The sequence below is a fragment of the Mizuhopecten yessoensis genome, unplaced genomic scaffold, assembly GCF_002113885.1.
Source record: "Mizuhopecten yessoensis strain PY_sf001 unplaced genomic scaffold, ASM211388v2 scaffold10937, whole genome shotgun sequence".
Taxonomy (NCBI): domain Eukaryota; kingdom Metazoa; phylum Mollusca; class Bivalvia; order Pectinida; family Pectinidae; genus Mizuhopecten; species Mizuhopecten yessoensis.
Window position 1 is genome coordinate 573,327 of NW_018408796.1, and position 17,920 is coordinate 591,246.

General features: G+C 36.6%; 2 protein-coding genes across 9 annotated transcripts in view; one reads left to right on the top strand and one right to left on the bottom strand.

Moving 5' to 3' along the window:
- LOC110463871 (cell death-inducing p53-target protein 1 homolog) overlaps positions 1-4,849 on the top strand; it is a 39,691-nt gene extending 34,842 nt beyond the window's left edge. For all 8 annotated transcript variants that reach the window (XM_021518776.1, XM_021518779.1, XM_021518778.1 and 5 more), the window contains one exon: positions 2,809-4,849. In XM_021518776.1, coding sequence (XP_021374451.1) covers positions 2,809-2,917 — 109 coding nt within the window. In that variant the 3' untranslated portion in view covers positions 2,918-4,849. The remainder of the gene's footprint in view (positions 1-2,808) is intronic.
- Positions 4,850-9,664: 4,815 nt separating this feature from the next.
- On the bottom strand, positions 9,665-17,918 carry LOC110463858 (coiled-coil domain-containing protein 96-like). The gene is made up of 12 exons (XM_021518760.1): positions 17,851-17,918; positions 16,704-16,800; positions 16,377-16,571; positions 15,964-16,283; positions 15,660-15,813; positions 13,604-13,746; positions 12,979-13,132; positions 12,388-12,581; positions 11,984-12,103; positions 10,852-10,944; positions 10,404-10,541; positions 9,665-10,056 (listed from the first exon to the last, which is right to left on the bottom strand). The coding sequence occupies exons 1-12, from the start codon at positions 17,884-17,886 to the stop codon at positions 9,811-9,813; spliced, it is 1,890 nt and encodes a 629-aa protein (XP_021374435.1). The 5' UTR covers positions 17,887-17,918; the 3' UTR covers positions 9,665-9,810.
- Between the last annotated feature and the right edge of the window lie 2 nt (positions 17,919-17,920).

The window sequence follows — 17,920 nt, forward strand, 5'->3', positions numbered from 1 at the left end:
TCAGCAAATTAGGAGTGGGACGACTGGTTAACCCGTTGTCAGTATAATGTGACCGGGTGGGGCGTCCTGCTGGGTGTCTTCGGCAGTATGTTTCAGTGAGGTAGCACTATAAAGTCGGCATCAGTTCCGCGCTATCACAAGGAGACAAACACGACCATATCGCAGCCTCCCAAAATAAACACACATGCACTACACGCATGCATCTTGCACACAGGGGAGGCCGTCCTTAAATGACCTTAGCTGTTAATAGGACGTTAAACAAAATCAAACAAACAAACAAACTTTAAAACTGATATTTATCTGGACCGTAACTTTAAAACTGATATTTGTCTGGACCGTAACTTTAAAACTGATATTTGTCTGGACCGTAACTTAAAAACTGGTATTTGTCTGGACCGTAACTTTAAAACTGATATTTGTCTGGACCGTAACTTTAAAACTGATATTTGTCTGGACTGTAAACTGATATTTTGATGTATTGTCCACAGAAGGTGTGCATTGCACTGTAATAAGGTCGCCTTGACCTTCACCTCTAGTCAAATAAAAAACAAATTTTCATGTGAAATCTTGTCAAATTATCTGGCAATGGTTCATTATCTATCCATTTTGCAACAAATTACAATTCTTGACAGATCTTTCTCCAATTTTACAAGTAGGTTACTCTTAGTACTTAGTAAGCACATTGATTTTAAGACTGAATTATGTACATTGATTTTAAGACTGATGAAAACAAAAAGAAAAACAAAAAGAAAAAAAGAAAAATGGCTGCCAGGTTGCCATCTAGGAACTTGACAGTTAAATATTTTTTGTTTGTGCTGAGGACATTTTGACGTTCCTATCGAGGCTACTCTTGACTAGGTTTCTTAGTTATATTTTAGCTTATTATTGACACAATCATTACTATTCTAGTAAATAGGTCAAATGTTTACAGCAGTATGGAGGTTTGATCTTAAGTTACCATAAGATGCACTTATTGACATGACTAAATCCAACAGATCAGAGAAAAGATTAAACTGTCATAGAACCAATGAGGGCCTTAAAATGGCAGATGCCAAGATCCCTCTGGAATATCTTGTAAAAAAACATTTGAAACCTGACACTGTATTTAGGTCTCTGTTACTTTCACTCCCAGCTCTTGGACAAAGGTCAAAAATGAAAATGACCATTTTTTTTATTAAAATTTCCTGAACTGAAGTTGTAAAGGTATCTTTATACCTGAAGTTTACCTGTGTCACCCACAGAAGATGTTCACTTTAATAAGGTCAAAGTGACCCTAGCCTCTAATCAGAGGTCAAAATAATTGCAAAACTCTCGTGGGGTGTAAACTTAAAGCTATAGAAGATATCTTGGTGAAAGTTGGAAAACCATGTTCAGTGCATTATTTAGGTCACCATGACCTTTATCTCTCGGTTGCAATAAGTGCAAAGCACATATTATCTAGTTAGAGAAGACATCATATGTTTTGTTCACAAAAATGAGTCTTTGATAAGCAAGCAGTTCTTTCAGTTCAGATGAAGTGATTTTAGTCTTTCGTCATCTGTAACTTATTGATAAAACATGTCCATGCTCTGATTGCTGAAATATTTCTGTCACTTGTGATCAGTTAAAAATTTTTATTTCCACTAAAAGTAGGTCACCAACACCTTTAAATATTTGATATATCTTGGAAATTGACTTGAATCAATTGTGTAATTGAATAAGACCACATTGACCTCATGTTGGCCTCTGTTTGCCATATTGATACCATGTACAGTAGATTTGTTGATCATAGAAGGTAATTTCCAGGTGAAATAGACATGACGTCCTGGGGCATGCATACTGTTTACAAGGTCATGGCAACTTGTTTACCGTATACTGTGACTAGGTAGACCAGTATACTGCGACTGGGTAGACTAGTATACTGTGACTGGGTAGACTAGTATACTGTGACTGAGTAGACTAGTATACGGTGACTGGGCAGACTAGTATACTGTGACTGGGCAGACTAGTATACGGTGACTGGGTAGACTAGTATACTGTGATTGGGTAGACTAGTATAATGTGACTGGGTAGACCAGTATACTGCGACTGGTTAGACTAGTATACTGTGACTGGCTAGACTAGTATACTGTGATTGGGTTGACTAGTATACTGTGACTGGGTGGACTAGTATACTGTGACTGGGTAGTCCAGTATACTGTGACTAGGTAGACCAGTATACTGTGACTGAGTAGACTAGTATACGGTGACTGGGGAGACCAGTATACTGTGACTGGGCAGACTAGTATACGGTGACTGGGCAGACTAGTATACGGTGACTGGGGAGACCAGTATACTGTGACTGGGCAGACTAGTATACGGTGACTGGGTAGACTAGTATACAGTGACTGGGTAGACTAGTATACAGTGACTGGGTAGACTAGTATACGGCGACTGGGTAGACTAGTATACGGTGACTGGGTAGACAAGTATACTGTGACTGGGTAGACTAGTATACTGTGACTGGGTAGACTAGAATACTGTGCTTACTGCCTTTAGTATGTTGTTTTTTTCCAGTGAAGTAGCTCTCTAAAGTTGGCATCAAATCTGTGCTATGAAAAGGAGGGTAATAAACCAACATATGCACCTCCAGTATACACAAATATTACACACATGTTGGCAGGTCCTTAAGTGACCATAGCTGATAAAAGGACACAATACATTATCATGGTAACAGGTCAAACGTTCTACATTTTGAATTACTGTAGCTTTCCTGTTGCCATGCCTCCCTTTAAATAGTCCTTCTGTTAATGGGTTTCCTAATCAAGTTTTTGTTTTGTGTGTTGACAGATGTGATCTTGGCTGTTGCTTCATCCCATTCTGTGTGGATGGCTGCAAGGATGTGGCCCACAGCTGCCCTAACTGCAGGACTGTCATCAGCAGGTACAACCGTATGTAGGTGTGCGGCGTGGCTGACACTGCACCTGACGTTGGGTGCTGACCAACTATACACAATAATTTCTATCCTACCCTGTGATACCTTACAACTGTAGCGTTGTTTGTTTACCGTATTAAACAGAAATGTAAATACAATACTTGTTGATTGTTGGATATAAATATATCTTCTTTTATTAAAAATGCAGATCATTTCTATAAAATGTGAACCTTATTGGCCTTTTGTTGTGATTTTTTTCTGAGGTCATATGCATTCATATATAATATAGGCATGGACCTGGTACCATTTGTATAACCATACCATACTAACCGTGGGACAGTATAAAGGCATTCACTGGTATATATTTTTGACACAACATTTATTGATCAGGAGTTGAATTCTTATCCTCAGTTTCATTTCTGTTTAAATCACTTACTAATACATGTAGTTAATAGACAGAATAGCTAGAGTAATTTTTCGTTTTCTAAATATTGTTTCGAATGAGATGAACATTTTCCAGAAGTTACAAAGACACAAGTGGAACGTCATTAACCTCGAACAACTTTTGTTTATCCTCAAGTAACGTGAATAGTAATGGATACTTTTGAATTATGAGTGCTACAGGTTACACAAGATATTTTTGGCCTATCCAATCAAAAGGATTGTTTCTTCATTACATGTTTTCTGTAATATATTTTTTTCAAGATGAATGTAATAAACAAGAATCTCCACTTTGGTTAAAACATATTTTTATTGCCTTGAAAATGACAAAAAGGATTGGGCACAAGTTCTTACAACTTTATACAATCTCCACTTTACAATGTGTTTCTGAAAAATTGAGTGTCGTACATTATTGTTGTTTGGATTAATGATGTTCTACAGTATGCTGTAATTTTATAATAATAACTGTGTTACAGTTTTAATATATCATCAGTATATTTAAATGATGAAGTGTATGCTTGCCTTATTTTTCAGACTAATCTGTGTATCCTATGTTGAACTTTTTATCTCTTTAAGCCAAAAATGTTTTGAAATTTTGACATTAACATCATGCTTTTCTTTGTATGTTAAGTTTCTCATCAAATTTTTGTCTTTCAATTTGTGTTTCATGCAAATATGTAATTTTTAAAACAATCAAATATCATCTTATCCTTTTAGGGAAAATATAAGTGAGAATTCTTTTGTTTTGTGTGGCTCAATCAATGTTTGAAAGTTCTGAAATGTATTTTAAAATTGAGATATCCAGGAGCTTTGCAGAAATTGTCAGGAAGGCAGAAGGAAACATAACCTTTTAAAAAAGTTTTAAATCTAAAAATCTTTCAGGATGTCAGATTCTGTGCAAGTGTCTTTCAACAAAGATCTAAGGACTATGAATTGTATCTAGGATGAAATATCCATCCTGACTCATACTGACTATTGAACCTACCCAGTATCTGTGTTTTGATGTACATGTATTTGTGTAGTTTTAATAATATATAGTTCATCTCTCTGTATTTTAATATATTAAACTAACACTTTTACATGTGGAAAACCTTATTAGTTGAATATATCTGCTTGATTTCTAAAAAATATTGAAGATGCCATACAATTGATTATAAAACACTCTCTTGGTGTTTCAGAGTCCTTTCACATTTCTTCCTATCTGTGATAACACACGTCTTAAAATACTTTGGTAAATACAATCAACTTATTCCATCTCCACCTTTCAAGTGTAATTAAAAACTGTATAGCCATGTCAAGTTATAACAATATACGTGCGTGTCTGATTGACCATGTCCTATTGTAACAAGTATTTTTTTCTGCGATATATTTTGTGTATAAGGATTAAATCAAACCCAAAATCTTTTGGAAGTTAAATGAAGCATAATCATAGAGCTTCACAATGAACTCTGCTAAATGGAACTCTGCTAATAGAGTGATTTTGTTATGTCATTAAAGTCTTATATAGCATCTGAACACGATTCTTTGTTATTTGTTTTGTACTGTCAAACTTGTGTCGTATGTAACAAGTTTCAGCCGCTGCTCAAGTTTCCCTAAACAGTTCATAAAATCAAGTTATGCCATGCTGTTCTTTGAAAAATTATTTTACGTTTGCTATTCATTTGTTTATAAAAGTATAATGCAAGGATTTTTTTAGAAATTCAGACACTTAATGAAAGTTCTTATATTCAGTGTACCTGGTATTAAAAAAACGAGGTTATGCTATTGCATACCCTGATTTTGAAAAAAATAACCTTAGCTTTGAGAAAACCGAGTTTCAATTTGATGCAAAGATTTGCAGCTCACCTGGCAGAAAGTGCCTGTGAACATGATCTATGTAGAGGAACCTCTGAACCTCGTTACATGTCACTAGTGAAAACTTTTCTCTTTACAACAAATTCCGAAGAAGCATAAGACCTAGGGATACAACATTTTGCTATCAATGTTAAGTAAAATACTGACTTACATTCAATTAACAGGGGTCAGGTATTAAGATGTACAAATGAAGGGCTATCCACTTAACTGAAATAATTACCTTTATCCATATTTAAGGTATTGGGCCAAGATCAGGTGTGAAAGTCTTCAAATGACTCCAAATTAGCCATTAGACCAGGAGTGGTGATATGTCAATTGTGTTCGAAACATTAACCAATTTCTTAAGATTCACAAGACTTGGAGTCAAAATATTTGCCCTGCAACATGAATGGATTTAGGTAAGGCTGTTTAAACTATAATTTTGTTTTTGTGAACATGTCTCCCCTTATTAGTCAATAGACAAACTTCGGTATAATGAAATAACAAAGTGTATATCTCTTTTTATAGTGGGGCATGAGACCCGAATTTAGAATACGACACTCCTACCTCCCAAGATACATTCAAACTACATGGAAGTTATGCTGTGGACAAACTTCGCTATTAAAATTAAACAAAGGGTCATAACACAATACCTAATTCCAGTGCACTGCACACCTTCTGTGGGTGATGCAGGTATGCTTCAAGTTTGATAAAGATATATAACGGTTTAAAATGTACGGGCCGTACAAGAATTTACTCAAAATGTTGGCACTTATTTGACCTTTGACCTTGAGGTGAAGGTCACAGTGACCTAATTCCAGTGCACTGCACACCTTCTGTGGGTGATGCATGCATACCTCAAGTTTCGTCAAGAAATCACTGATGGTTTGAAAGTTATGGCCCGGACAAGTCAGATTAGAAGAACCAGAAGAAGCAGGAAAAAGAAGAACCAGTACTAATACAATATGTCTCCCTTCAATCGAAGGGGAGACATAGTAAAGGGCCAAGCTAGATATACAAGGTTACTGGGGTCAAATGTGTTGAAAACTTTGCTTTGCAAGGATAAAAGGCTGTTCAGAATTTCCAGGTTGTTCAAATAAATAATAAAATCCAATAAAACACTTTCAACATCCTGAAAAGATGGTTGTAATTTCTAGCTTATCTGGCACTACCGGTAAGTGCTTATGGTATGGTTGTAATTTCTAGCTTATCTGGCACTACTGGTAAGTGCTTATGGTATGGTGTATCATCTGTCGTCCATCAACTTTTTCCTTCAATGACTTCTTAAGAACTGGAGGACCTAGGGTCATGATATTTGGTCAGTAAGTAACTGGGACTGAGTGCTGTAATGTTTCCTCAAATGGATGACCTTGACGTACTTTGAAGGTCACAGGGATCAAATGTGTTAAAACCTTTGAACGACTTCTTCTGAATAACCAAGACACATGTGATGTTATAAAATTTCCTCAAATAAATGAGAACTTTCAAGGTCACAGGCATAACATGTAAAAGCCTTTCAACTCCCTCTGAAAAACCAGGAGGCCATTGGCAATGATAGTTGGCCAATAGGTACCTGGTATGTAGTGCTATAGTTTCCTGAAATAAATGACCTTGACTTAGTTCCAAGGTCGCAGGTTCAAATTATCAAAACCTTTAACCAACTGCATAACCAGGAGACCCTGGGTGATGATATTTGACCAGTAGTATGACTTTGACCTACTTTCAAGGTTTTCTTCTGAATAACCAAAAGGCCTATTGTGATATTTGCAATAGTTCGAGTGATTATATTTGGTCAGTAAAATGCTTAGTTGAAGAGCTACCAAGTTTGTATAATTAAATGTCCTTCACCCATTTTCAATGTCAATGGGAGTCCAAACATGTTGAAAATGTGTGTTAAGTATCAAAAATGTGTTTAAAACATTTAACCAAATTAGTCTGAATAACCAAGACCTAGGATGATAATATTTGGACAGTAACATGCTCAGATAAAGAGCAATGTGGTATGTCCAAACGAATTACCTTCACCCATATCCAAAGTCACAGGGGTCAAACGTGTTGAAAATATTTTAACAACATTTTCTGAACAAGAGACCCAATGGGCCCGAATCGCTCACCTGGTATTAATCTCACAAATAATCTTTAAAGTGCTGACTAAAATACAGCAGAATATCAGTGTTTGACTCATAAGAACCTATTAAAAGATTTAAACATATGACGCCTGTGACCTTGAATGTCGAACAAGGACATAAGGTTGAACAGAGTTTATTGTCGTCCAACCAAGCATGCTTCTGGCAAAATATCATTACCCTGGACCTTTTTGTTATACAGAACAAGTCATATAAAAATTTAAACATATATTGACCACTGTGACCTTGCATATGGGTTCAAAAACCTGGTAGTCCTTAATCCCAGCATGTTAATGGCCAAATATCATCACCCTTAGCCTTTTGCTTATTGAAAAAAGGTCGTTTAAAGGTTTTAAACATATTTGACCCCTGTGACCTTTAATATATGTCGAGGTCATTCATTTGAATAAACTTGGTAGTTCTTCTTCCTAGCATGCTACTGGCCAAACAGCAGCATCCTAGGGCTTTTGGTTATTGAAAAGATGTTGTTTAAAGGTTTTTAACATATTTGACCATTGTGACCTTGAATAATTGTCAAGGTCATTCATTTTAACAAACTTGGTAGCGCTTCATCCCAGCATGCTACAGGCCACATATTATAACCCTCAGCCTCTTGGTTATTGAGAAGAAGTAGTTTTAAAGGTTTTAAACATATTTGACCCCTGTGACCTTGAAAATGGGTGAAGGTCATTTGTTAGAACAAACTTGGTAGCCCTTCATCCCAGCATGCTAAAGGCCAAATATCATCACCCTAGGCCTCTTTGTTGTTCAGAAGAAGTCGTTCAAAAGATTTTAACATATTTGACCCCTGTGACCTTGGATATGAGCAAAGTTCATTCATCTGAACATATTTGGTAGCCCTTCATTCCAGCATCTAACTGGCAAAATATCATTACCCTAGGCCTCTTGGTAGTTCAGAAGAAGTTGTCTAAAGGTTTTAAACATATTTGACCCCTGCAACCTTGAAAATGGGCGAAGGTCATTTGTTTGAACAAACTTGGTAGCCCTTCATCCAAGCATGAAACTGGATAAATATCATCACCCTTAGCCTTTTAGTTACTGAGAAGAAGTTGTTGAAAGGTATTTAACATATTTGACCCCTGTGACCTTGAAAATAGATGAAGGTCATTCATTTGAACAAACTTGGTAGCCCTTAATCCAAGCTTGTTACTGGCTAAATATCATCATCCAAGGCCTTTTGGTTATTGAGAAGAAGTTGTTTAAAGGTTTTTAACATGTTTGAACCCTGTGACCTTGAAAATAGATGAAGGTCATTCGTTTGAACAAACTTGGTAGCCCTTCATCCCAGCATGTTACTGGCCAAATAACATTATCCTTTCCCTCTTGGGTATTCAGAAGAAGTTGTTTAAAGGTTTAAAACATATTTGACCCCTGTGACCTTGAAACTGGAAGAAGGTCATTCATTTGAACAAACTTACTAGCCCTTGATTCCAGGATGCTACTGGCCAAATATCATCATCCAAGGCTGTTTGGTTATTGAGAAGAAGTTGTTTTAAAGGTTTTAAACATATTTGACCCCTGTGACCTTGGAAATGGGAGAAGGTCATTTGTTTGAACAAACTTGGTAGCCCTTAATCCCAGCATGTTACTGGCCAAATATCATTAACCTAGGCCTCTTGGTTCTTCAAAAGAAGTCGTTCAAAGATTATAACATATTTGACACCTGTGACCTTGAAAATGGATGAAGGTCATTCATTTGAACAAACTTGGTAGCCCTTGATTCCAGGATGCTACTGGTCAAATATCATCCTAGGCCTTTTGGTTACTGAAAAGAAGTTGTTTAAGTAAAACGTTGACGCCGGACAGACGGACGCCACACCATGGCATAAGCTCACTTGCCCTTTGGGCAGGTGAGCTCATAACCAAAATGCATAGGGTGGTGGGATTAGGCCAGTAACAGGCTCAGATGAAGAGTTATCATTTTCAAGGTCACATGGTCAAATGTGTATAAAATTCAAATGACCTCATCTCAATAAAAAGGTCTTCGCTGGTGATATTTGGCAAGATGCATGCTGGGATAAAGGGCTGTTAATTTTGTTCAACTTAATGACCTATGTAAAAAAAATAAGTTTCTTTTGAATGACTTGAGTTGTAGATACTGAATTTTTGCCTGTAGCTGTATTTTAGTCCACTTTTAAGGTTACAAGTCGGACATTAATACCAGGTGAGCGATGCAGACCCCATGGTCCTCAAGTTGTTAAAGGTGAGGTTTACAGGATCATAAGAACATCTTGAATGCTATTGCATGAAAATTACCGGAATATCCTGTTAACAGCCAAGGAATGAATGCTGCACATGCATGGTGGTGATCAACTTACATTGATCATAAAAAAATCACAGACAACGAACAGAACAATCAATCTGATTTACTACATCATGATCAGTGTAATTTTATCTTTTTGTTTTATATACATGATGATTATATACACATTTGTACAATTATTTGCTTATGGCTTAAATGATTGATGAAAGACCTGTGGAATGAGTTGATGGTTCCTATCCATGGGAGGCTCTAGCTTGCTCTATTTTCCTTCTAACTTGATTACAATTTAATGTTAATTCTGCATGTTCCATTTTCAAACTTTCTAGTCTTTGTCTCAGATCATCTCCCTCGTCTTTTCTCTCCTCGAAATCACGAAGCAATGGCTCATTGCCGAGTAAGCCACAGTTCTGCCGTAGCCTCTGGTTGTCTATCCGCAGTGCGTCTCTGGCCTGCTTTGTTCTTGACAATATGTCTCGTTTCTTTGAAATAAAAAAAGCTTATTACACTATGTACTTGTGGATGTAATGAAGCTACACTGACTATCAGTATAGCAACACACCAAGTTATTGCTGGTTTGCAGGAATTTGTTTTGCTTAAAATCTTGGCTGCCAAAATACTTAAGCTAGCTAGTTAGGAAATATATTTCTGATAAATACTTAACATTTTTCACCACCTCTTAGGATTACTTGCAATCCAATTTTGGAGTTCTGATCTAGGTAAGGAACAAAGAAAATTATGGTCCCTGATATTATTTGATATTTTTGCCTTTCCATGACAAAATCAGACATCAAAGTAGCCTCTGAAAATATTGAGATACCTAACTTACCATGGCAGCCTCAAACTCGACCTCCCTCAGTGTTGTCTTCTGGACCTGGTTCTCTGCCTGTACAAACTGCAGCTTCTCCTTGAGGTGAGTCAATACCTGCACAGTACTGGTGATCTTCTTTCTGAGCTTCAGTAGCTCCTGTAAAGGGTGGGAAAAAGCAGGTGAGAATACTTTCAAGGTAGTTATCAGAAATACACATCCTGTAAGTAGCAAATGCTACATTTTTTAGGAAGACGTTATGCTACAATCTGCAATACTGTACTTACAGAATTGCAAAATTGTTGGATTTGGTTTCTTTTAGGACAAAAAAACAAAATGTGAAAAATAGTCACCTTTTATTCTATACAAGAATTTTAATAAAAGTATTGCCTGTTGTCTATATATGTACTTCATGTACTCGCTGATATGTGTATAATTGCCTGTTTACCGCATATGTATACACACAAACCTCATTCCTTTCTTCAATTTTTTCATTATATGTTTGGTTTTCGATTTTCAACTGTTCAAAATCAATGAGGTGAAGATTCTCTGCCAGTTCCTCCTGTAAACAATATCATTTGAACAATATTAGCAATATATAACAACTTATACAATTATACAACTATACCTATTATTTACAATATATACCACCTTATACAATTACAAGAACTATACCCATTATTTATGTAACGTGCGGGCGGTCACCCATCAAACTACTAACCACGCTCGACGTTGCTTAACTAGTGAGCAGGTCCCCGGGTTATACTGCATCACTGGAAAAGCTAGCTTGCCAGTAAGGCAGTATTTTCCCTCAAATTCCTTAGATGTCACACTATTCCCCCCTCCGAGAAGTCTTGTCCAAGACTTGGCCTAGGGAATCCCAACGGTCCTCCCTGTGTACCAATGCACCTTTCCCTAACCATCAGGAACTGGCCTTACATGATCACAGAGTCACTACGCTGCCACCAAATGTAACATGCGGGCGGTCACCCATCCAACTACTGACCACGCTCGACATTGCTGAGCTAGTGAGCGGGTCCCCGGGTTATACTGTATCACTGCATGGAAAAGCTAGCTTGCCAGCAAGGCAGTATTTTCCCCTCATATTCCTTAGCTGTTACATAACATCATTTAACCTTCATTACTTTAACATTGTTGTACATTGTATTACAGATCTAGATGACATCTAACATCCCAATAATGTTTTCAGACCAACGTATTCTGTTAACAAGATTTAATACAATATTTTATAACAGCAGCCTTGAGATGAGTTGCAATGCTGAATGTGTCTGTGAGGTAATTCTGTATAACACAAACACAGGTATCGATGAGCTTTGTAATAATTCAATTATTGCCCTCCATGCTTGTATTTTTAGATTTCAGCCAACAATTATATACCTGTTTCACCTGACTTTACCTTAGATTTCAGCCAACAATTATATACCTGTTTCCCCTGACTTTACCTAAGATTTCAGCCAACAATTATATACCTGTTTCCCCTGACTTTACCTTAGATTTCAGCCAACAATTATATACCTGTTTCCCCTGACTTTACCTTAGATTTCAGCCAACAATTATATACCTGTTTCACCTGACTTTACCTTAGATTTCAGCTGCATCTCCTTCTTTTTGAGCTTATTTTTGAGTTTGATGTTTTCTAAACGGACGTTCACTACTTCCAACTCCTTCTTCATTTCATTAGATAAGTACTGGTCAATATCCTGTGGAGATCAATATGAAATACTCAGAAATATTGAAGTATTTTATTTGATTACCATGAATTTATAACAACAACAGAAACTCTGATGCCTGTTTCTTATAATAAATACCTGATCAAATTAATCCTATCAAAAATAGTTTTCAACCTATTGGTATATCTTGGGATGAGAAATTCTTACTGCAATGAGTTTATCCGTGTTCTTTTCAGATAAAATATAGAGAGAGAAATAAGAGGATATATTCACAAAATTAATTAATATGTAGCTTTCACACTGAGCAAACCTACCTTAGGTGGGATGGGTTTGCCAGATCTGTTGCTGACAGAATTGAGAGCAACATGTTTTTTGAACTCCATGAAGCGCTTCCTTTCCTCATCCACCATCTCTTTCTTGTGCTCACATTTGTCCTTCAGTTCTTCAATCTGCACCTCAAAGTTGTCTCGCTCTATCATGTCCTGTCTACGCAGCTCATCCAGTTGTGCTGAAAAATGATGACAGTAACTAGTACAACTTCCCTTTCAATGGCAGATTAATCATAACCCAAACACCTGTAATCAGGAATGGAATTTTCAAAAACAGTAAAATGTAACAACCCAAACTATTGCTGGGAGCCAAATGCCATATTAACAAGATTAAAATGTAAATATTTGGATACAGTAACATTCACCTAAATTTCTGTGTAATTATTAGTGCAGCAATGGACTCGTCACCAATCGTCTCGAGTAATATTGGTGTAAACATCAGATTAGCCTTTCCTGTGATCATTCAAAATTAAGTGTTAATCACTGGAACCTGAGCCACATTTCCTCTGCGACGTCTGTACCAGGCACAGACTGCTGTACATGTAACTTGTATTATTTTAACTTTAAAAAACTTACCCATGTATTTCACATATTTTGAATCTTGATCATTTGCATTTTTGTCATAATCTTGACGATTGTCATCTGCTTTCTTCTTACGGAATAGCTCTCCCAGTTTATGTTGCAGTTGATAATTCTGCTGCTGAAGCTTTTCTCTTTCAGATATTGTGGTCTACAAAAGAAAAACAACAGTACGTAAGCACTATGCTAGTAGAAGATTTAAAAACACAGACTAACAATTTTTGTGTTTGATTAACATTCATACTATTTTTCCATCAAGACTTTTCTGTAACCATTAAACATACATAATATATTTTTTCAATACATGCTTCTAACATTTTTCTGTCAGGGCTTCCCTGTAACATTTAAACATGCATACATGATATTTTTTCCATCAAGGCTTCACTGTAACTACTAAACATACATATTATTTATCCATCAAGGCTTAACTGTAACTACTAAATATACATAGTATTTATCCATCAAGGCTTAACTGCAACTACTAAACATACAAAGTATTTATCCATCAGGGCTTCTCTGTAACTTTTAACATACATAGTATTTATCCATCAAGGCTTCTCTGTAACTACTAAACATACAAAGTATTTATCCATCAAGGCTTAACTGCAACTACTAAACATACATAGTATTTTTCCATCAAGGCTTCTCTGTCAAATTCTGGTTCTTGTTCCTCCTCTTCTTCCTCCTCCTCCTCTTCTTCTTCCTCCTCTTCTTGTTCTTCCTGAAATGTTTCCAGGTGTGTATCATGTTCACCAGCTTGTGAAGCTAAAATTAGAAACAAGACAATAACAATAATATTGATATAGAACTGTTAAAGACAACTTGACTATTCAGGTTACTAACTAGTTTGTCCATCTGCATGATGTACATTCATAAAAATCAATTTGTAAAAAGATTGAGAGCAATTCATACAATGAAGTATAATTAGCAATATGTTACAATAAAATAAAGCCTGGAAAAAATAAAGAAATTTGCATACAATAATGGGACCATCTGGTGGTTATAAATCTGACAAAGAAAGTGTTCTTTTTTCAATAACTGATCAATGATTGAAGGATCAAGTGACTTGTGATCTTTGCAAGTGTGTGTCTTTATCCTGGATAGGGTGAAATATTTAAAATCATGCAGCTATATAGACAGAGGTGATATTTACTCCCGAGGCAAACACAGCACATTGATAATGATACATATAACTTCTGTCAGATTTGGTGTTGATATCTAATACATTATTTGGTTTCAACAAATTTTATTGTATTTACAAAAAGGTTAGACAACAGGCAGTGCCTATATCAGTCTTCTCCTGAACCGGTACAACATATATACATTTACACAGAATAATAAGATATATTTACAAAATTATCGATAATTAATTACTTATTGAAATAGATGGACATTTATATGGAAAATATGTATATATGTTTGAATTAATGATATGGCTGAATGTTTAAACTACACACACTAATACCAAGGCTCACTCTTCTGTCAGGTACCTTTTATTTTCACATGAGGGACTGAAGTATGATCAGTCAGTGTGACCACTATTTCAGGAAATGAATTGCTCTCATTATTGTGTTGTTCAGTAAAAGCAATGCCATCAGTATCTGTGGTTACTTGCTGTTCCACCCCATCAACAGCTGCGGTTACTTTTTCTCCCATATCCCCTAAATCTTCCTCTCCATCAACAGCTACATTGTCTTCCTCTCTATCTACAATTGGGGTCCTTGTGTCTTCCTTTCCATCAGCAGCTGGATCTTTAAACATCTCCTGGTCAGTAACTGAGGTCACTGATCCTTCTGATTCTTCAGAAAGTGTTGAAACAGAAACATCATCCTCCCTATCAGGATCAATTATTCTAAACCTATCCATTTTATCAGCAGTTTGTATCACTGTGTTGATTTATCCTTGGATACCTAAACAGACATTATAAACGTCTGCTGTATCTGCTGTATCCGCTGTCTTTTCCCTGCAGTTTCACATCAACCAAGTGTGGCAGAAGCTATGGTGTAAGTTATTATGGAATAACAACAATACAAATCCTTCACTCTTCTTGTACCATTGTTCTAAGGCTTTACATCCCATAATGCTTGTTTCATCATACCCAGGTCACATGGTAGTCATTGTTCTTCGGGTCACATGATACTCATTATTCCTCAGGTCACATGGTACTCATTGTTCTTCGGGTCACATGATACTCATTGTTCTTCAGGTCACATGGTACTCATTGTTCTTCAGGTCACATGGTACTCATTGTTCTTTAGGTCACATGGTACTCATTGTTCTCAGGTCACATGGTACTCAATCTTAAGGTTACATGGTACTCATTGTTTCTCATGTCACATGATACTCATTGTTCTTCAGGTCACATGGTAGTCATTTTTGTTTTTCAGGTCACATGATGAAATAGTCACTAGAATATTTTAGAATCTGTTGAATGGTTCTTTTTCCATATCTCCAGAATTTTGATTGTTTTGTGAAGACATAATGATCATCTTTTTTAAATTTTACTGCAATTAATGAAACAGGAATGTATATGATAATGAATAGATGATAACTAACAGTTTTGAGTGCGTTTAGTTCCCCAGTAATTATCACCTCTACCAGACACCAACATTTGTGTATTATTTAATGAATTAATTTTGCAATACAGTTAAGTAATACATAGCCATATCTAGACCTACATGGTCTTGAGCGTTCTGGTGTTCCCGGTTCAAGGACACCAGGGTCTGGCTGTGGTACCCCTTCAGTCTCCTGAGTAGGACTCCCTTCTCTTGATAACTTCTCTCCAACACCAATAGGGCTTTCTGCTCGTTCACCAGCAGCAAATGTATCACTCTGAAAGACATAGTTTCTTTATCAGTAACAATAAAAACATTTTTTTCTCATAAAATGATAATCATTCAACACTTATGTATGCATGGTAAAATAATGTTTTCAGAGTTAAATGTGTCCCATACATTTAATCATATGCTATTTAGTTTATACCTGAGGGACTGGTGATCCACCTTCACGCTCTTCACCATCTCCTGTTTTTTCTGTATCTTCCTCACCCCCTTGTTTTTCTCCCTCTTCTATTCCTTCTTGGGATTTGGCCCCTTCTTCACCCTCTTTGTGTTCACCACCTTCTTCTCCATCTTTAGGTTCAGCCCCTTCCTCTCCCTCTTTAGTTTCAGTAGTGTCTGCATTTTCCTTAGCTTCAGCCCCCTCTTCTCCTTCCTTCACCTCTACTCCTTCTTCTCCCTCTTTTGATTCTTCGATCACTTCAGATGCTTCTTCACCTTCTGCCTTTGGCTCACCCTCCTCACCTTAAAATATAAATAAAGATTAATCATCAAACTTGAAAATGAAAAAAAATGTTACTAACTGAATTAATTTGCTTCACTAAAAACTGCATTTACCTTCTGTTGATGGTTTCTCATCTTGTGTATCCTTTTTAGCCTCTTCTCCCTCTTGCTTCTCTGTGGGTTCTCCGTCCGCCTCTGTTGATTCTTCAGTAGGTTGTTCGGTAAGTTGTTCTGTTGGTTGGTCTTCTGTCTGTTCCCCCTCTACTGTTTCAGCTGGTTTATCCTCACCTACAGTCTCTGCTGTTGGTTCTATAGACAATAACAAACAGTATCAAGCATCTGATCCAGTCACATTTAAACCCAGATAACTAAATAATAAATGATATAGCGAACAGGAAAAAGGTATGCATGTAGTATGAAACAGTAAGAAAGCTTTGTAACCTTCAGTAGTTTCTTGTTCAGGAGCTGGTGGTTCAGCTGGGGTCTCATCTGTCCCAGCAGTGGTCTCTTCAGTTGTCTCTGTCGCAGGTGCAGCTTCCTGGAATTGTAATTTACACCTTTAATTAATATCTGTTAAACAGGAAAGAGAATAGTGTGTTGTCCGGGATCGAACCCGCAATCCCTGGGTTTCTTTGTCGGACGCTCTGCAACTGAGCTAAAGGGGAATTCCCTCTAGCTCGAAGCTAGAATCGTATGTACACTTTAAATCTGCCAACATCAATACTATATATGCTACTGTATATAATGGCATGTGCCTTTCATTTTATATGTACAACTGTGAGGTGTTCAGTGCATGGGAAAATGATCAGACTGTGAATTGGACCATTTTCACTGCATTTAATAGGATTTTGGAAATTGACGGGAGTGGCTATTTACACGGCTGCCGGGTACCAAGAATGCGAAAGACTATTCACCCGGCTATGACACTGGAAAAATAACTCAGATTAAAATTAAGCAACTGGAACTTTAAAAGACAATTAGATCGACCTGGTAAATCATAAATGATGCACACGACAATAAAATACCCTAACATTAAATAAAAGTATGACATTTGCATTGTACGTTTTGCTTTCTTTGGGGAAGTGTTGCTCAACTCGCCCAAGTCTATAGCTACTCAATCGGTAATCTGTAGGTTTTTTTTTACCAAATACTCTTGTGTGATTCGGACTCGTCTTTCAAACTAAAGCTTACTTGTGGTCTATTTACTTTTATTTATCAAATGATTTGGGTACGACCCGACAAGATTATATATACATGCACAGCTTCCGGGCGAATAGTCTCTGTGCTTTTGTGTACTCGGCTGCCGGGCGAATAGTCATTTGACATGTGTCAAATGGTCTTTATGCTTTTAGGTAACAGTCTGCCGGGCGAATAGCATTAGCCCAAATTGACAGTTCTACGTAAGGCAAGTGCCCGAAAAAAAGTCGCGAATTCTTATTTATATTATGTATGAACATTCCATGATAAATTTTGCTATTCAGAAACAATCGGGGAAACATAAGTTGAATAAAGAAAATGTTTCAATATTAAACATAAGCGAATCACAAAGACTATGTTACATTAAATATTATGTAAAATGTAATCTTACCTCTTGGTCCGCCATTGTTGTTGTCAAGGAAAACATGTATAGGTGGCGCTTTGTAATATTTACTTTTGCA